Consider the following 20,311-nt stretch of genomic DNA (forward strand, 5'->3'; position numbering starts at 1 on the left):
TTTCCATCCTTCTCCTGGGGGAAAATTAGAGGATGAAAAAATCAGGGTTCAGATACTGTGATCGAGACATTGAGATTAAGTGAGGGGAGAACTTTAGAGCAGGAGAAGTTAAAGCTCATCTAGATTAGGGGGTCAAAAAAAGCTAAGTGATGGTACTTGATCACAGAAGTTAAAGATGGAGACCCTTGTTGTTGTTTTTTCCCCAAAGAATGAATCCACTTGTCTTTTCTTTGCAGGGAGGCTTTGATGCAGGTTTCTTGTATCACTGTAAGTTCTCTGAGAACCAGGACCAGGATCCAGAACAGCAGCAGGATGAACCTTTCAGTTTTCTGCCAATCCAAAACGCAGATGAAGACCCCATCTGCTCCTTCACCTTCAGGTATTCAGAGGTCAAACTCAAACTATAAGATTTATATCTGCTAAGTCATTTATTTATATCTGTTTGTTTGTTTGTTTTGGTGTTTTGTAGCTCCGACAGGCAGCTGCTGATCTGTGGCATGAACTCAGGCTTCATCAGGGTTTACCCTCTGCAGCCGGGTGACCACAGCCTCACCTCCATGCAGGCCTACTGGACCCTCAGCGTCCACGACAACCAGTACGGACACCTGAAGCACATCTGCTGCAGCCACGACGACCACTTTGTGCTGACGGCGGGAGATGATGGAAATATCTTCTCCTTCAGTCTGCTTCCTTCAGAGGAGCTCCAGGAGAGTATGCAGAAGAAGAGGGCCAAGGTTCCTTCTCCCAGGGTCAGTCCACCATGCACTCACATGAAATGTTCTTCTACTGCTCTGTGAGTAAGAAAGTACATGAAGCTGAATTAATGATGAACTTTTGAAATACTTCATAATTAAAGGGCAAATTATCCAGGTTATCAAGGTGGCTATGAATGGCAATGGTTCAAATTACTGTAGCGGTGATTCCTGGACTTTAACTGTGGCAGCCAAAAGAGGTTGACTTTGTGACATTTAATTCAACTGACTGCATTTAAAGTGTGAACAGGTATCACATACCTAAATGTAATGTAAACCCTCACAAGTTAATCATGCTCTTTGTTTGTTTTTTAAGAGATCATCACACTTTATTTTTTTATTTTTTGAAAGAAATGTCAAAAAGATAAGAAACAATAAAACTCTGATATCATCCTGAACTTGCTTCACTCTAACAGAGGGGTCTTGAGAATGAGGCTGTAGCTCAGGACATCGAAGACCCAGCAGCTTACAGGTGAGTGTGAGGAAGAGAATTTTTTTCAGTCACCCCTTCCTCTGCATTTGTGTGTTTGTCAAATTTCCTTTTATCTGTGTTTTATGGAAGAAAATGTTAATATTACATCTTTGTTTCATTTGAGCTTTGTCTCAATAATATGATGAAAGTGTTTCTCTGATCTCGCTCTCTCTTTCCTTTTTTAGTTTAAATGATTTTCATTGAGGTAGCAATAATAGAACAATCAATGTTACAGATATTTTCCTCCTTTTCAATTAAATGAAGAAAAACATAAACAACAAACAAACATACAAGTCAACATATGTAGTGAGTAACACTAAAAGGAAACAACCACAACAACATAGAGGAAAAATAATACTCAAAACCAACCCCCCCTCCCACCTCCCGCTCTCTCTTTCAGCATAGAGACGGCCAAACAGAAGCTGGAGAAGGACCGTCTACGTCGAGAGGCAGAGCTGAAGATCGCTGCAAAGCGTAAAAAGCTCTCTGAGCTCCAGAAGAAATTTAAACAGCTGACGAACAAAATCCAGAGTCTGCCAGAGCATTGTCGCTTAAAACCATGGGTACACACAGACTCACACTTTAAACATCCTTGTATATATCTCCTTCAGTCCCAGCACTTCTGTATATACTTTTATATACTTTATTTTATTCTATTTTCATTTGATCTTTATTATATTTTATTTTATTCTATTTTCATTTGATCTTTATTTTATTTTATTTATATCTTATCTTATTCCTTCTTCTATTAATTTCTAACTTTCTTACATACTGTTTATAAGAGCTCTGTAATGCCCAATTTCCCTCCCCAGGATAAATAAAGTATTTCTGATTCTGATTCTGATTCTGAAACTTTAGGGCATAGATCTAACTTGTCTTTGAAATATATGTTTAGGCATTCTATCAATAAAGGCTGGATAATAATACAGTGTCTAAAGCTATGTGTGTGACGTGTATTTTTGTGAGTAGGAGCTGCAGCTGGACCAGCGCTTTACTGAGCAGGCAGAGAGGGTGAAGGCTCAGCGGGTGAGGGAGGTCAGGAAGCAGATAAGCTGGGAGGAGGAGCGCTGCAGCATCGCTCTCAGCAAGTTACAGGACTGGTACTGACACATTAAAACATAATTAATTATCTATAGAAAAAAATATTTAGTATGAAAGCTTTTTCACCTGCCGCCATGCTGTTGATTATACATGATAACTACCCTTTGTGATGTCAAACTTTGGGGATTCATAGTTCTGGGTGGAGATCATATACCCGAGGGGACATGTAGAATACTGATTAACTGTTGCCCCTTGAAGTCCTGAGTTATTAATAATAACAGACACTTTTATTGTATTTACATGAGTTTTAATCATAGCATGTATGTAACAAAGAGATCCTATTACCATTAGGAAACCCACTGGTTTGTGGACGTCTATTTTGAAGCCTTCAATTTAGCCATTTTGCTTCTTTGTAGGCCAAATAGGGAAATGTGAACTCAGGTGATATATGAACTGGAGAGTAGGGTCCTTTTCTTTTAAGATAACATATAAAGGATCTTCTGTATTTGAGTAGCGTCTTGCTAACCTTAAGGAATGATGAAAGTTCAAGGTTTCTGCACATCAGCCAACTTATTGAACAGAGAGGCTTCAAGAAATTAAAATGTTCTGCACGACAGAGGTGTTGTCTTTGTATAACTCTAATGTTTGTTTTCAGGTTCAGGAGCTCTCTGGAATCCACCATGGTCACTGTGGTTGCAATCCGCAGCGAACACAGAGTCTCCACCTACCGTCTACCGGCACTCACCAAGACTTCTACTAAACCCACAAATCAGAGTGCAGCGAGCCAGCCTGATGGAGACAGAAACGCTGCACCAGGTCGCAGGAGGTCCAGAGCTGAGCCTGCCAAGAACGGCAACAACTTAGAAGGTAGAAATGGTAATGTGCATGTTTCATCAGTCAAAGACGTGTTTGACCTACATTCGTGTGTCATCCAGAGGAAGTCGTGCTGCGCCCCCCGGTGGCTCGTGCTGCAGGGATAAAGCTGGCAGACCGGCAGGTCGAGAGGCTCCGAAAGGCTGCAGAGAAAGCAGAGCAAGCTCGAGCCAAGATCGAGAAAAGGAAGCAGGAGTGGGCTCAGCTGTGAGTGTCATGTCAAACAACATAATCCCAGTCCTTTGGGCTCAAATTAGAACTACTTAGCATTTCTTCCCTTAGTCATGGTGTTCCTTAAAATCCATTAGAGAGCTCTGTTCTAGATTAAGGCATTATATGAGTCATAGGCCTCTACTGTACTACTCTGATGTTAGTGCAAACTGTGATATTTTTTTGGTGTCTCAGTTATGAAGAGAAACCAGATGAGAACTGTGAGGACCCAAAGGATGTAAAGGCCATCAGGGAGGCCAAAGAGATCATCGGAGACCTGAAGCTGAAGTCAGATAAAGACTTCATCGTGCCCAAACACCTGAGGATGAACACAGAGAGGAAAAGAGCCGAGCTGATGAGCCTGGAGGAAAATGTAAACAAAAACAAACACATCCCTTCCTGTGTCACTCACAGAAAAATCATTTATTGTACGCATGTTGTGGTTTATTGAACATTGGTTAGATTAAAGATAAAAAAAATTGATTTCTAAAATACTCTGTCCAATCTGTCAGATCCAAAAGAGACAGACTGAGATGAACCGACACATTGTGGCTTTGAGGGACTCCAAAGTTCATCTATTGTCTCAGCTGCGTGCTCAGGCTGAACAGGTCACAAATGTCCAGCAGCGTCTCCCAGCTCACCTCCATCGCCCTCCGCCCTCCCTCATCACCATTCTGCCAGAGGAGACCCCCGAGAAGAGGATGCAGTACAGCCAGGCCACGCTGGAGCGATACCGTGTTCTGAGGGAGCAGAGGTACAGGAGCCTGAGATCAAGTCTCATCTCATAAAACTGTTCTTTATTCCTGAAACTTTATCTGAAAGTACATATTACCTTTTTTAATTCTCTAACAGGCTGAAAAGAATGGAGCAGGAGGGAGACATGGGTTTAATCGAGCAGCTGGATTATGAGCTGGAAGAGAAGGAGAGGGAAGAAGGAAAGGCACTCCAACGGTTTGATTCATCAGTGATCAAAGAAGAGGAGGAGACAACAGAGGAGGAAGAAGCAGAGATGAGTGAGCTGGAGGAGGAGCTGAAGAGAGAGGAGGAGATCAGACTGCTGCATGAGCGCGATTCCCTGCTGGAACAGGTCTGTTATTCTTTTTAAGTCACTTACCTCTTAGTGTTTTGTCCTGAACAAAATATCTTCCAGAAGTATTGAAAATCTCTGTGTCACCGCATCTTTTTATTTATCATTAGATGGAGAGCTCAGTGAGTCAGTTTGACGCTGAGCTTCAGCTGCTGCGTCACCAGAAGCTGCGTCTTGACTGGCAGCTGAAGATGGCCGACCTCCGTCAGCTGACCCTGTACCAGGAGCTTCTGCTCATGAAGGAGTTTGAGAAGAGGGAGGACAGCCTGGAGCAGAAACTCAACGCACGCGTCGAGGAGGAAAGCAGCATCTCGGTGTGTACTGGAAGTCTTGACAGATGTGTCTTTTGTTTTATTCCAAACTTGGATAGTTTAACATTTCTGATCATTCTCTTAAATCCATCACAGTCATTAAGGCTTCTGGTTTCATATTATGGCACGTTATTTTTTACATTTCAAGACTGTTTTTCTTTATTACGCATGTCAACGCTGTATACTTTTAATGTCATATGAACTGAAATGATACACTCTTAGTTAATTTGACATTTGATAATATCAAAAAGTACCAAATTATTTAAAAGCAACACATCCATGGTGACATTTTAACCCAAAGTTTCCATAAGCTAAAAAGAAAAGCGGTTCAGGTTCTTGTGTCTACCTTGTTCCCCCCTCGCTCTCTGTCCTGACAGTCGAAGCTGGAAGAGTCTAGTGAACAGCTGGAGCTGAAGCAGGCAGACTTGGCCCGGCTGCGGGAGAGAGAGATGGCTCTGTTTGCTGCCTTTAAGGCCTCGCTGGGACAGGAGAAAAAGTTTGAAGAGTTTCTCACCAAAGTCTTCAAGAGGAAAGTCAAACGAGTGCCGAAAGAAGAAGGTGAAGGAGACAGACATGATGTGAAGCTTCTCTTTGTTCTGACTGCTGTGTGTCTCAGTTTCTCCTTTATGATCTGAACATGTCTGCAGAAGAGGAGAAGGATAGTGATGAAGACTGGGATGAAGACTCAGATGAGGATGAAGATGATAGCAGCTCAGAGGAGGAAGATGATGTGGACTGCAGTGTTTGCCCTCCAGGTCAGTGTTGTGGTGCAGCAGTGAGGTCACTGTCTTATCGTCTCCTCTGGTGGCCTTTAAATCAATCAATCAATCAATCAATCAATCAATCAATCAATCAATCAATCAAGCTTTACTTATATAGCACCTTTCATACAAATCAAATGCAACCCAAAGTGCTTTACAGTGATCAAAAACAAGAAAGGAGCAGAAATAAAATAATGGCAAGACATTGAGAAACAAAAATGGATTTTAAAATAGAGACTAATGCACACCTACAACAATAAAATATATGTAATTAAAATAAGTTAAAGCATCAAATTAATATTAAGAATAAAGAAAGTTGAAATAAATTAATTTTAAAAGGGTAAGGATAAGAGTTTGAAATAAAATTAAGGCTGAAAATATCAATAAAACTGAGTGGATAACTACAAATAAATTAATTAAATAAAAATTAATTAAACCATTAAAATGTATAAAATAATAAAGCAACATTTAAATCAATATAAATGTAAAAAGTTAGTAATAAAATTGTAAAACTCTACATAAAATCCAGACTGAATAATATGTTTTTAGTTTACGTTTAAAAGTCTCAATATGTCTGTCAGCTCCCCTCAGATCCTCAGAGACTGCTCCATAGTTTAGGAGTGTCATGGCCGAAAGCAGGTTTAAGGTATTTTTGAGGTTTGAAACCAAGGGGTCATGTCCTCTTTTCTTCACTCTGTGGTTTCAACTCCCTGTAAAACTAACAAAGCAGCAATGACAGTCCAACACTATCTTGATCAAATAAAAGACCGATCACATCTTTCCATGGTCCCAAAAAGTGCAACAGGTCAAACATTATGTATTTCAGTGTTTGACGTTGCTGTTGTGCCATAGGTTTTAATTCAAAATGTTGCAAATGCATGAAAATAAAAAAAGCAGCGCTGAAGTTGAATAAATCTGATTCATATGAGAATGGTGAAAACACACAGAAAGCTCTGGAGATCACTGAGATCAAGGTTCAGCTCTGACTGCTCTTGTGTTTTGGATTTGATGCATTTTGCAGCGACTCACGGTGCTTCATGTTTGAGAGTCCTTCACTCCAGCTTTGACTTAGAGTACTAACCTGTGTGTGTGTGTGTGTGTGTGTGTGTGTGTGTGTGTGTGTGTGTGTGTGTGTGTGTGTGTGTGTGTGTGTGTGTGTGTGTGTGTGTGTGTGTGTGTGTGTGTGCTTGTGTAACTCAGGCTGTGAGCCGGAGCTGTTTGAGAACACACTGCAGCTGCTTGAGCGTCGGCTGGACCTGTCTGAACTGATGAAGGAGGAGAAGAAGAGTTTTGACGCTCTGAAGAAGGAGTATGACTCCCTCTTCAACAAGGTCATACTCTGATCTTCATTCGTCTGTCTCCTCATCTTCCTCTCTCTGCACTCTTTCGTTTACCGTTGTTTGTGTCTTTGTGCATCGTTTGTGTTTGTCCCTGCAGGAGAAATGTCTGAAGAGCGGTCGCACAGCAGCAGAGGGAGACATCGAGTTAGTCTACAGGGAGAAACAGAAGAAAATGAATGAGCTGGATGTGGTGGTTCCTCTCAGGCTGAACCAGGTACACAGACTGAACTCATGATGGACCTCTGATGACAGAACAACTCAGTGAACACTACAAAAAAAAATCTTGAAGAATATCACCCCCTTCATTTCTTCTCTCCCCTCTTTCTCTTCATCATCCAGATTGAGTTTCTCACTGACGGCTCCGTGCCGTCTGACCTGAGCCCAGCTCTGGTTCTGGACAGGACAGAGCTGAAAAGGCTGGAGGAGCGAATCGTGCAGCTGCAGCAGGAGAAGAGCCAGCAGAGAGATCTGTACTGTGTGGCCCGCAAGCAGCACGTCAGGCTCCTCCATGAGCGCAAGGACATGAACACTAAGATCTTGGGTGACTCAAGATCCCTTTTTATTGAGAAACACTGATGATGTATTTGATAAAAACTAAACACAAGATCAAAGAGACACGAACGTGTTATAAAGAAAAGAAAGAGGGACAGTTGTGAATTTGATTTGTGTTAATGGGCATCAAGGTGGTGCAGTGGGTGCCTCACAGCAAGAAGGTTACTGGTTCGAGACCCCGGTCGGGCAGGTGCCTTCCTTTTTTTTTTTTTTTTTTAAGGTTATATTTTTGGGCTTTTTATTTCATTAATTGATTCGATAGGTGAAGAGAGACAGGAAATGTGGGGAGTAGAGAGTCGGGGAAGACATGCAGGAAATGGTCCCGGCTTGGGGTCGAACCGGCGACCTCTACGACGAGGACTGAAGCCTAGGCGCTTAGACCGCTAGGCCACCAGCGCCCTAAGGGCAGGTGCCTTTCTGTGTGGAGTTTGCATGTTCTCCCCGTGCATGCGTGGGTTCTCTCCGGGTTCTCCGGCTTCCTCCCACAGTCCAGAAACATGCTCTCCAGGTTAATTGATCACTCTAAATTGCCCGTAGGTGTGAGTGTGTGCGTGAATGGTTGTCCATCTTTCAGTTTTTGCCCTGTGATGGGTTGGTGACCTGTTCAGGGTGTGCCCTGCCTTCCGCCTGAAGTCAGCTGGGATAGGCTCAAGCCCCCCGTGACCCCAAACAGGATAAGCGGTCAAGATAATGGATGGATGAATGGATGGATTTGTGTTGATATGTGTATCAGTGTGTGTTTGTGTGTTGTTGCAGTGCTGGAGGAGCAGTGCAACCAGCTGATGATGATGAAGTACGGGGGGCAGGTGGATCTTGAGGCTCTGCAGACGCTGTCAGGGGACAGGACGCTGGAGGAGCTCAAGCAGGAGAAACTCCTCAAGGAAGCTGCGTACGCCGAGGAGATCAAAGAGTGGGATGTGAGCCGTGTTTACGTGGGATATTCTGTTCACTGACTGTCTCTGTGTTCTTTCAACATTCACAGTTGTATTTTATGTGTGTGTGTGTGTCTGTGATGTCCAGGCAAAGGTAGATGAGGCCCGTGAGACTCTGATGCATGTGACCAGGAATGACACAGAGCTACTCCGCAGTATGACGAGCCTCTTCAACCAGAAGAAGGAACTGGAGAATAAACTCAAAGCCAGACAGAAGACGATGGTAAACGCCTCTTTACCTGAAGTTAATTACACAGCTGACATTACTCTAAGCTGTTTTCATATAACACAATTAATTCTGCGTGTTTGTTGTTCATCCAGGGCAGCCAGTTCCAGGACTACAGGAGGCGTGTGATCCAGGGGGACATCCAGTGGTTCAAGAATGTGTTAAAAGTGCAGTCGCAGCAGGCCGAAGCCCTCAGGAGGGAAATTTTCCTCCTGTCTCGTAAAGGAGGCAGCGGGCTGTCCTCCAACCAGGATTGGCTGCCTCCTCTTGACCCCTAGTCCACGTCCACAAAACCACACTACAACAGAAGCTATTTAACGAAGGACAGAGGTCAGAGGAAACAAATACACTCACTAAAGCTGGCTCACTAAACGCACCTTCCTGCAAATGTTTATCCTAAAGATTAAAAAGGACTGAAGCTGATCGGCTGCCGAGATTACTCCTAATTCAGACTCATATGAAATGAGGAGAGGGTTTGATTTGTCGGAGACATAGTAGATACTATAGTTAATGTTAGTTAGTGTTGTTAGTTAATGCTAGTTAAAGACAATTCAAACTTAAAGTTATGAGGACATACTGTAGGAGCTTAGTGATCATTAAAGAGATGAGGCACTCAGCTCAATATCAAGACACAAAGTGAAAATTAAGATCTGAGAATTAAGGATCAGAATTAAAGAATTTGAGGAAAGAAAAAAATAAAACACATCTAAAAGGAGATAAAAACTCTACAGGGCCTGCAACAAAGAGGAAAACTTAGCCAAGGGGGACACCTGCTGGTCAAACAAAGACACAAAAAAAAGGTCCAATGAGACAGGGGTGACGGAGCCAAAGTGGAGACAAAAGGAATAAAAACAGGAAAGTGATTTGGATTTTTCCTCCTCGTGTGGTGACATACAGACGCGCTGCATTTCAAACGTAGGCGGACGCTGACCTATCTATCAGCAACACATAAACCTACAAAGTAAAGGCTTGATTTTAAAAGTTAAACTTGACTGGACAAACGGATGGACGTGAAGATACGTTTAATTTGCTATTTGAAAATCTCAATTTCTAATTTGGCTTAATTTTGAAGTATCAGAGATTGGGAAAGTCAGTTTTGCAGACCCCTTATGAACATGTGGGTATATTGTATCTCTTGTCCAATATGCGAGTTGTGTTTTCTGACAGAAAGCGTCCTCCTCCTGTCCTGACATCTCTCACTCTCTTTTTATTCATTGTGGAAAATGTAAACGAGTGTTGTAATGAAAAACAGAGGCTGTCACTGCAACAAGCTGTTAATTACGTCATCTGACACCAATAGTGGTAAGAGGCATGAAGATTAATGACATGAATGAAGTTGTTTCATGATGAGCTAAAATCTCATCACAGGGGCTTTAAGTCTGGGGGTTCTAAGCATTTTGAATGTTTTCAATAAATAGAATAATTAGACATTAAAATGCAGGTGAAATGTGCAGAGTTATAATTTAGGACTATCAAACAAATAAACATGACTGATCTGAAGACCTGGTCTGACTTTTTGGTTCCAGCTCCAGGACACACAGCTGTACTGATACTGATCAGTGAATTAATCAATGGAAAAAATATCTCCAGCAGTGAATTGTTTAAAATGAGTTGACAAGAATCTGACAGTCCTGATCCAATTTAAAGGGTTTATTGAGAACAGCTTGTTGGCAGATGAGAGTGTTTATCAATGAAAGTAATAGTGGGATGCAGCCCCAGTTTGAACACCAAGCTTCTCCAAAATATCTTACACAAAACAAAAGTCCATTCAGAATATGAAGTATATTCTAGAATAAAATAAGAAACTTTTCATCTTCACATAATGTACACTTCTGGGAAAGAGAGGTGTTTTGTTTTCCTCAGTCTGTCAATAGAAAAAGAACTATGAGGGGTCTCCAGACCTGGTCCAGCCTGTCCCCTCAGCTCACAGGGCAGCCAGCTCCAGCAGCAGCCTCTCCTTCTCCCTCTGCAGCTCCACCACGCTCTGCTTGTTCTGCTCCAGCCGGTCCTCCAGCCACTGCAGCAGCGGCCCGCTCACCGCAGACATCTGGCTGCACAGGTTCTTGGTGAACACGGAGCCGTTGTGGATCTTGGTCACGGGGTCCAGGTGCGCCAGGCTGTGGATCTTGCGGTAAGTGTCCTGCTCCTCCTGGCACAGGATGCGGGGCAGCTCCACGGCGGACTCCAGGCACACTTTCCCGATGGCTTCCCGAGGCACGACGTGGATGGGGATCTCGACGCGCTCGTACTCGGAGCCCTTCTGAGCCTGCACGGACTGGAAGCAGGTGTACAGGACGCGACCCGTCTTCGTGTTCTTGTCCTCGATGAAGCAGGAGAAGATGAGGCCCACGAAGCACTGGTCCAGCATCTGGTACATGGCCTGGGTCCTCACATCGACGTGGGACGGCCACACGGTGATGTGCGGGTGGGAGTGGTACCAGCCCACCACCCTCATGGGTCTGCCGGTGATGTCAGCCAGCCTCTCCGCCTCTGTAGAGGCAGCGGACAGCTGCTCGGGGGAAATCTCCACCCGGTCCTTCCTCTTGTCGGAGCGGCGGAGGATGATGACAGAGTGGATGTGGACGATGCGGGTTCCTTCCACTTCTCCGATACATAAACCCATCACCTCCTCTTTCTCTGTGCTCAAAGCGTGATTCATACACACCAGGAAGGCATCCGACTCCAGGTGAACCGCGCTCACCGCCATGTTAATGTAAAAGTTGAGTTTTCTACCTGTTCTGAATCAGGACGAAAACATAAACAACCTGCGCTTCACTTCCGCGTTCTGAGTGCGTCACTCAAACATTCCGTGTTGCTGCGGACTGGGTTTCTGATGGAGGAAGGTTCCGCTGTAAACTCAAATCAGAGACGTAAAAATACATAAATGATACAAACATAGGCTACAAATAAATACGTATTTATTGTGAATCAATATATATTATAAACAGATATGATGAGTGTCTTTGTCTTTAAAATTCAGTTCATGTTCTTGATGTTATAACTTATTTTGTTTCTTTCCTGTGAGTTTTAGTAAGTTGTACGTTATCTCTAGGTTAAATATGAAATCTTGAGCTGCAAAAAAAACTCACATTCAGTTGATTTTTATTTTAATTAATGTTTTTTTTTTTTAAATATGAATAGAATACAAACAGAATATATACAATATGTTTTACCCTGAATACTAGTCCATTTATAATTAAATAATAAATAGATAAATACACAAGTCCTGTTGTAAGAATATAATATCATCTGATTCAGATTCAGATAACTTTGTTAATCCCATAGGGCAATTTGGTTTCAGTGTACCAGCTTGTTGATAAACAACACAAACACTAACAAGCAGACAAACAACACTCAACATGTCAATGTTGTGAATGTTAAAATAGACCAAAATCACTTTATTAAAAAAAACAAAAAAAAACAACACTGTAGCAAGGAATAAATACTAAAAAAAACACCTTATAGATACACAAATTCTCAATTTCAGAAGGACAATCTATTACAACTGTTAAAAACTGCTATCAGCATTTAGAAGTCTGATGGCAGAAGGAATAAAATAATTTGTGTATCTGTTTTGTTTTTCTGTGAGGAAAGTTGTCTAATTTGTTGTCTAATTATCCGTTTGGCTTTATTAATGATGCGGTTCCTCCAAAGGGAACCCAGATCTGTTCAATCAGATATGATATAAAATATATATTTATATCAGAATATAGCTGATTAGCAGTTTAAAGTACACATAAAGTAAGTTCTAAGGAACAGTAACAGCCATGCAAACTAAAAGTAAAAAAATAAAACACATGAGCTTCCAGAAACAAACTGTCTTCAGTTACCAGTTTGTTTTTTGTTTGTTTGTTTGTTTACTGAATTACTTTGTTATCCTTAGTAAACATCATGACCAAGGCAGTTACATAGACAAGGTAAACTTTATTGCAAAAATGTAAAATTATGAACTCACTTTGGGATTGTAAACAACATTACATTTCTTAAATTAAATGTTGTTATAAGGCACTTTGGCTTTGCTGTGTACCCTTCAAATACAACATCACACTTGAGGCTAAATCTTTGAAAATGAGAAGAAGAGAATCTCTCACTTTAAAGGACAGTAATCCAAACCTTCATTGATGGAGTAGAATAACCTTTTTTTCCTTTTCACAATCAATCCGATTTACAATGATCAACTCTGACTGACATGTGCAGACATACATTCAGAGGAGAGAAGTAAATAAAAGAACAAACACTTTGTTACTGCACTTAAGTCCTTCATTTTCAACACAAATATTTGTATTTTCTACTTCTTACATTTTCAAAATATCCACATTAATGCTTTTAATTATCTACAAAAACATGCATCAAAACATGGGGACAAATTCAAGCAGCACAGATAAAATTATTCTTTGGCCTGTGAAGTGTGTAGTTTCCCACTCGTACTTCAGTAAAGAAGTTGAATCAGTACCTCTTTTTACATCAGTCTTTCCTTGAGTTCGTGCATTTCTACTCCCTTGGCTTAAATTCAATTAGTGATTTTCTTTCATGGAATCGGAAATGACTCATGGCACATTTCATCAGCAGAGAGAGAGAGAGAGAGAGAGAGAGAGAGAGAGAGAGAGAGAGAGACAGCTTGCAAGTTGTAGATAACATTCCCATTACTCAGAGATCCAAAGTCTGATGTGTTTTTATTTCCTCAGAGGAAGTGATACGACCGCAGTAAACATTGCAAAACTCTCCGTCAGTACATCACGTGCATATAGCAAAATAAAATCATAAAAACGTGGCTCTGTCTTAAGGAAATTGAATTTTGGCGATTGGTTCTTTAATTTAACAGCATAGTGAGTTGTAACAATACATCATGAAGATCTGAAGGTTGCTGCATTTTGGGGTTTCTGAAGAGAAGCAGGAAAGCAGATGTTACTCACAGCCACTTACAAACTCCCCTGAAGTACATAATGAGACAAAACCATAACAATGTCTATTAAAACAGCTTTGTGTGATGGTTATGCACATTAAAAAGAATGAATGAAAGTATGAAAATATAAAAAAAACAAAGATGCAGCTGTTTTTAGATACAATTGCGCATTGCTAAACCTAGAAGCGACTCAAACACTGAAGTCATTGATTCTTTCCCTTCATTTCTGCCTCAGCTTACAGAGCTCAGCAGCAGATCCTTGACTGTCCGTCGCAAAAACACCAAGTCCCTGATGGAGGGGCTGAGTGAACGTGGTCTGGACTCTGTGGAGGAGCGTCATGTTTCCAGACACGTTGTAGAAGCACAGAGTACCTGCACTGTAATCCAGGTACACTCCTATCACAGAGGACTGGGGTCCTGAGATTAAAGTGCTTGTGCTGTTATGTCTGAACTGATAGCTGTTGTTGAAACACTCTAAAGCCCAAGACTTGTCATCGTTCCCAAATCCGCTTTCATATCCCGTTCTGCTGATGTCTTTGTACACAACTGCAACTGAAACCTCAAACCTGCCTCTCTCCACCTCCCAGTAGTGGCGCCCGCTCAGACTATCTCTGCTCAGGACCTGAAACATGTCCGTGAACCTGTCTGGATGACCGGGGTATGCCTGTTTCTCACTGGTCACTGTTGCTTTTCTGTCCCCTTCAGACACCAGCAGACATGTGTTTGCTGTACTTGGATCCAGAGTGGTTTCACATGAGTATTGTAAAAACTCGGCTCTGGTCTTGGGCTCTGCTCGTGGCTGTAAAACATCCGCTGGCCTCACTGCTTGTGAGATCTTGATCCATGCGTCACTCAGAGTGTCCTGCACTTTGTCTCTGACGTCTGAAACGACAACCATCACGTCTTCAAAGTACTGCAGGGGGCAGATGTTGATGCTAGATGAGGCTGCAGATTTACTCAGACATGACAGTGAAGGGTAATTTTGCAGAAACTGGGTGTGGTCCTCTGTGTGTGACAGATGCTCCAGCACAGTGTCAGTCCGCCGGAGCTCTGTGATCTCTGCGTCCAGCTTCTCCTTCAGCTCTTTGGCTAAACTGACCTCAGTTTTCTGCTGGGCTCTGATCTGCTGCTTCACATCAGAGCTCCTATTCTTGATAAGTCGTAACAGCTGAGTGAAGATCTTGTCGCTGTACTTCACTGCTTTATCAGCTGAGCGATTAATCGCCTCCAATCTCTCCTGAAGCACCCCGACGTCTTTCTCCCTGCCCCGGATTCTCTGCTGGATTTTGGGTCGGTTAGTTCCGAGCTCCCCTTGCCTCTCAGTCCGCTCTGTCAGGGCTAAGACTGTGTTGTGGTATTTATGCTCATCCATGGAGCAGAGGACACAGATACACTGATCATCAGTACGGCAGAAAATCTTTTTAACTTCACCGTGACGAGTGCAGATGTTCTCCTGGAGCTTCTTAGACGGGTCCACCAGCTTGTGTTTCCCAAAGGCAGGAGAGTCATAGTGAGGCTGGAGGTGTTCCTCACAGTAAGAGACCAGACACTGCAGACAGGACTTCAGAGCTTTAAGTTTTCTCCCGGTGCAGAAATCACAGGCGACATCTCCAGCTTCGGCATAACAGTGATCAGCTGAGACAGCCTGAGGTCCGGTTTTCTTCAGTTCCTCCACCAAATCTGCCAGCATGGTGTTTTTCACCAGGACAGGCCTCGGAGAGACGGTCTTCCGACACTGAGGACAGCTGTACACTTTCTTCTGATCCTCCTCATCCCAGTGGCTTCTCACACAGTGCATACAGTAGCTGTGCCCGCAGGGAATAGTAACGGGATCCCTCAGCAGATCCAAACAAATCGAACAGCAAAGTTTTTTCTGGTCCATCAGGTTTTGTTGCTGCGCCATTTCCCCTCGAAAAGAGACAATCAGAATGAAATAGTTTCACTTACTCATGTGAGATAAAAACTGAGAACTGATCCAGCCCAGAGTTCAGTTCCCTTTCCTCGTGTTGGCTTGCTGACTTGCAGCGAACGAGGCGTCACTTTAACAACGTGTTTGACTCATCTGCTGTTTTGTAGATCTGCCAAAAGGGCAGGAAGCAGGAAATATCTGGACCGCATGGAACAGGCTGTGAATGGGACGGTCTGTGTTGGAAAACAGGAAGAGGAGGGAGGAGTTAAAATGCTCTGATTCATTCCAGGAAGAGAGGCAGAGTCAGCAGTGAGGCATGGGCTTATGGCACGTTTACAATCTGACGTGAGGAGCCGGGTGATAAAAGTTCAACAAGTTAACCTCTCTGCCGATATCACAGGTCACAACTCAGACCAGATGTGAAATCACAGAGGACGGTATGTCTGTCGTTTGGTTATTTTACAATAAAAAACCACACATACAGTAGGTATAAAGTAACCAGCACATTATAACAGATCTCAGCAGAGCAAACATGAGACTGCCCCTTTGGCCAGGAGGGGAGAAGATAGTGAGTAAAAGTTTACTGAGAATAAATATAAAACCTGGCGGCCGAGTTTATACTCATCATACAGAGAAGGTTTCATCATGAAATGAAAACAGCTCCCACATATTCGGTGTAAAGGAGAGGGATCAGGCTGAACTCCCTGCCATTCCCTCTGGTTCACACTCAGTCCATCAGTGCTGGTAGAAACCAGTGATATGAAACACTTAGAAAGGGTTTTGAACTGAGACGTTTGATCGTCCAAAGACTTCTTAAAGTTTATTAAAACCCTCCAGGACTTTCTGAATTGAGAGTTATGAACAAGTCATTTGTAAAAACTGACAGCAGACCAGTCATGACGAGGGAAACCATACTTCCAACACATGACGACGGTCCTCGAATAAACATTTCAGATATAGTTCCTTCATACATGAAGACCTAGGCCGCCCTGGTTGGCTTTAGAGATGTAAGGATTTCTGAGAATAGCTGAATATATTTGTTGAAAAAAGCAGCTGATGATAACTGCAGCACGCTTGTTTTGTCGAGCATGTCCAAGAACTTCAGTTACAGTAAAGGATTGGGGTTTCTAAAAAAGCTCAAGCTCAAGGTAGATTAGGTGGGTGGTAAAGGTTTCAAGAATGCAGGACTCAGACTTTCACACAGAGGTATTAATTCACCTGAGTCGAGTAAAATCTTTATCCTTACTCTTATTCAATCTCTCTTGTTATTTCAGAGATGGTGGTTTTGCACGCCATTTAACGCTTATTCATTTACAGGTTGTAGTTCTTTATCCAAAGTAGAAGATGTGGTAAATTCAGTATAAAAAGATTTTTAATGAGGGTGCTTCATCAGGTGAATACTAACTTTATTTATACATCACCTTTAAAAACAAAGGTTTACAAAGGCGGTAATGATGGTTCGATTAACAAAGTAAATCTTTTTACAGACAGGGAGGAGGAATTTCAACAATGCAAAACAGAATACAACGTTAGGTTCAAAATAATACACGTAAATTACACAGAATGAAGTGGTGAGACAATAGTCCATTAAATCATTGTTTAAGAGGTTTTTTAAAGATAAATAAATAAAATGAATAAATAAAAATGGATAAGTAAATAAAAGTATTGATAGGAAAATAAAAGAGGTTTTCAGAATGAGAGGACGACATAACATTGGGAAAATTAGAAAAGGTGAATAGGATGAATTAGGAAAAAACAATAAAATAATAAATGAAAATAATAAATATATTAAAATAAATTAAAAAAATAAATAATGAAATAAAATAATGAAATGCAATTGAAAACAACTAATTAGTTAGATAAAAACTGAAAATAATAATAAATAGAAGTAAAAGCAGTTAGAAGGATGAAGTCACATAAAAGCAAGTCTGTAAAAATGTGTTTTAAGAAGAGATTTAAAAGATGACACTGACTCTGCTAGCCTTATCTCCTCAGGGAGGTCGTTCCAAAGTCGAGGGGCTCTGATGGAGAAAGCTGGATCCCCTTTGCATTTGAGCCTCGACTTTGGAGCGACCAAAAAGCCCCGCCTGAGGATCTCAGGTCGCGAGATGGCTCGAAATTTGTTAGAATTTGGGGCGTGACCCATGCAAGCTTTAAAAGTGGTCTGTTAAATCTTAAAATCTAAAATGTCCAGGAAGCCAGAGAAGAAGTTGAAGTCAGGTGAAGCTACCTTCAAGGACCCTACAGGATTTGTGAAAAGTTGTGACTTACATTAGTTAAAGGGTTGTGATATTTCTCTACATTTTAGCTCAACGTTTACATTTTAAGCATTAATAATAGTAATAATTCTGATAAAGTAGTGCACCATGCAATTAAAAAGAAGAAAGAGCTGTAATACACAGGAAAATTAAAATTCACAGCACCTTAAACTTTGTGTTTTGAGCACTCCTCCTCTGCTGCAGCACCTTTTTATTTTCACTTTACATGATGTGACAGTTTCTGTGTTTCCTGAATAATTGGACCACAGAAACATGACACACTGAACCCACTCTCAGGTCTCCATGGCGACCACGCTTTACATCAGCACATGCATGATCAAATGTGGATTCACTGAAGCATGCGCCCATACATCAAACACACCCACAGAAACACACACACACAGAGGAGGAGGAGGAGGCGCATGTACAACACAGATTTATACATGCACACTTTACATCAGCTGAAGTCACAGCAGGCTTTTCTAAGAGTGTGTTTGTGTGTGTGTGTGTGTGTGTGTGTGTGTGTGTGTGTGTGTGTGTGTGTGTGTGTGTGTGTGTGTGTGTTTGTGTGTGTGTGTGTGTGTGTGTGTGTGTGTGTGTGTGTGTGTGTGTGTGTGTGTGTGTGTTCAGGAGGAGTTGATGGAGCAGATTCCGCAGTGTCTGTTTTCAGGGGTGGGTGGTATCCTTGACTACTAAGATGCAGCCAGTAACATTTGATGAACTGGAGCCCAGAGAGAAGACACTCTTTAATTCAAAGTAACAGACGTTTGTGAAATATTGAGAAGAAGAAGTGATTGACTGTATATCAAGCCCCAGATTATAGAGACAGATGTAGACCAAGTACAGTTATTTTGGTGAGGTGGAGAGGCAGCAGAAAATTCCACCACACATCACCCAGCTCAGATTGAGACCTGACATCATCTTGGCCCCGGAGGCCACAAGAAAACTGATCCTGCTGGAGCTAACAGTGCCCTTGGAGGAAAGGATGGAGGAGGCTCATGAGAGGAAGAGGGAGAAGAACCAGGAGCTGGTGGAGGACTGTTGGGGGAATGGGTGGAAGACCAGCACTGTAAAAATGAAAACTTGAAATTCTTGGCCTGAAAATAAAATTCACATATGATCTATACAGGACCTGTGCGCACTTTGACCACTGAGTTCACTGTTTGATTTGCTTAAAAATCTATTGCTTAGTCAGAAGAAAAAAACGTCTTTCTTTTTACACGTTGATCAGATTTGCTACAAACATGTAAGTCAATGTAACCTGCAGCAGAATTCATCAGCACTGTATTTTATTTTATTTTGCTCTCTTCTTCTTCTGCAGCTGAAATATCAGCGTTTGTGTTTCCACCTGTTGAACATTGAGGCCAAAGTCAATGAGAAAGTGAGCTGGAGGAGCTAGGACCCGGTGGGATCCCGTTTTGTCGGACTACACAAAAGTGAAGCAGTTCACGCTTAATGCTGCCTTCATGTGCTGTAGGAATTATGAGAGCTACATTTTGTATGCCTCCTGTCTTTTCATTAACGTGAAAGATGTGAAAATACTGAAGCTGTCTTGTTAACACATGATCTCTCTTCTCTTAAATCATCACATGATTTGAAAGTTAAACTTAAATTTAAATGTTTTTGTAAGCTCGATTGAGTCGAGTACTTTCCTGGTTTAGAACTATAAAATACAAACTTTCAAATTAACATATTTTTTGTCATCAAATAAAAGTAGTTGTTTTTCTTTTTATGGATAAACACATTGCTCAAGCGGTAAGGGGTGGAAAGAAGAGCATGCTCTGTAATGCAACAAGTAGTAATCACGTATTTACTGCAAATGCATATTGGGTACAGCTGCAAACAACTTGTTACAACATGATGGGACATTATATGAAAGTTAAGAACACTGAGTTAAGTTTGATAAGTTCATAAACATACATTTCCAGTATGCAATTTTGAATTATATATATCCATTGAAGAGCAGGAGCAGAAGTAGAATATGTCTCCTGCACTTCTTGGAAGGTAAGGATCTAAGATGGGCCTCTGAAGTAAGAGATGCATTACTCATGTGTTTTTCTCTCTGGAGGAAGGAGACTTGTTGCATAAAGAAACTGAACTGAATGTAGAACACTGAAGAGTCCACCTTCACAGCACTTCATGGTTTGTAGCAAACGACCTGGAGTTTTGAAGCCAGAAATCAAAGGTTGTGGTCTTGGTTATTTGATGCCAGATGTGACTCAAGGGTTGACATGAACAGCTAAAGCATGGCCCAGGTAACCCAACCCTATGGCACAGCCTGCTTTATTAACTATATTACTCTGAATGGGACCATGACTTTATAAATCGACATCATGCTTTATTAAGGATGACTTGTTACTGGTGATAAAGATAAAAACTTAAGAGGCAAACCTTTACTGAGGTAACAATTCAAGCGAGAAGTGGCGTCAGAGAGAAAAAGAGTAAACACAGTTGTTTAACAATAAATTGCTTCACCCAACCACTAACCATGACTGAAAGAAAAAAAGGTTTTCTCTTATCTTTCATATTCTCTGAAAAATGGCAAAAGAAATCACAAATTCTGCCAGGGTATGTAAACTTATGAACACAACTGTATAATACAGTGGCCCTGAAGGAAAAAACAAATGTACAAAAGAGGAAACACTTTTACAAAGTTGGAGACAAATTTACATTTAAGAAAACAA

At 41.7% G+C, this 20,311-nt stretch overlaps 3 protein-coding genes across 6 annotated transcripts in view; 1 reads left to right on the plus strand and 2 right to left on the minus strand.

Moving 5' to 3' along the window:
• LOC117831144 (cilia- and flagella-associated protein 44) overlaps positions 1–19,273 on the plus strand; it is a 25,744-nt gene extending 6,471 nt beyond the window's left edge. The window contains exons 17-37 of one of the 4 annotated variants that reach the window (XR_004634928.1): positions 237–379; positions 470–749; positions 1,169–1,224; positions 1,625–1,787; positions 2,194–2,324; positions 2,921–3,132; positions 3,201–3,345; positions 3,544–3,721; positions 3,861–4,102; positions 4,201–4,435; positions 4,546–4,749; positions 5,124–5,304; positions 5,394–5,501; positions 6,708–6,838; positions 6,945–7,061; positions 7,187–7,388; positions 8,156–8,316; positions 8,420–8,554; positions 8,653–8,887; positions 13,696–13,848; positions 18,258–18,753. Coding sequence is in view for 1 of the 4 variants with exons in the window: in XM_034709668.1 (XP_034565559.1) it covers positions 237–379; positions 470–749; positions 1,169–1,224; positions 1,625–1,787; positions 2,194–2,324; positions 2,921–3,132; positions 3,201–3,345; positions 3,544–3,721; positions 3,861–4,102; positions 4,201–4,435; positions 4,546–4,749; positions 5,124–5,304; positions 5,394–5,501; positions 6,708–6,838; positions 6,945–7,061; positions 7,187–7,388; positions 8,156–8,316; positions 8,420–8,554; positions 8,653–8,835 (3,207 nt within the window). In the remaining 3 variants the exon portion in view is untranslated. Of the gene's footprint in view, positions 1–236; positions 380–469; positions 750–1,168; positions 1,225–1,624; positions 1,788–2,193; positions 2,325–2,920; positions 3,133–3,200; positions 3,346–3,543; positions 3,722–3,860; positions 4,103–4,200; positions 4,436–4,545; positions 4,750–5,123; positions 5,305–5,393; positions 5,502–6,707; positions 6,839–6,944; positions 7,062–7,186; positions 7,389–8,155; positions 8,317–8,419; positions 8,555–8,652; positions 10,058–13,695; positions 13,849–18,257; positions 18,754–18,948 lie in introns of those variants that run through there. The other 3 variants (XR_004634929.1, XR_004634930.1, XM_034709668.1) reach the window with 3 other exon arrangements.
• Positions 10,187–11,391, minus strand: brcc3 (BRCA1/BRCA2-containing complex, subunit 3). The gene has a single exon (XM_034709673.1). It carries the CDS (start codon positions 11,262–11,264, stop codon positions 10,482–10,484), a length of 783 nt encoding a protein of 260 aa, XP_034565564.1. The 5' UTR covers positions 11,265–11,391; the 3' UTR covers positions 10,187–10,481.
• Positions 12,462–15,592, minus strand: LOC117831146 (tripartite motif-containing protein 16-like). The gene has a single exon (XM_034709671.1). The coding sequence runs from the start codon at positions 15,361–15,363 to the stop codon at positions 13,681–13,683; it is 1,683 nt and encodes a 560-aa protein (XP_034565562.1). The 5' UTR covers positions 15,364–15,592; the 3' UTR covers positions 12,462–13,680.
• Positions 19,274–20,311: the final 1,038 nt, after the last annotated feature.

This window comes from Notolabrus celidotus, chromosome 19 (genome assembly GCF_009762535.1).
Source record: "Notolabrus celidotus isolate fNotCel1 chromosome 19, fNotCel1.pri, whole genome shotgun sequence".
NCBI lineage: Eukaryota > Metazoa > Chordata > Actinopteri > Labriformes > Labridae > Notolabrus > Notolabrus celidotus.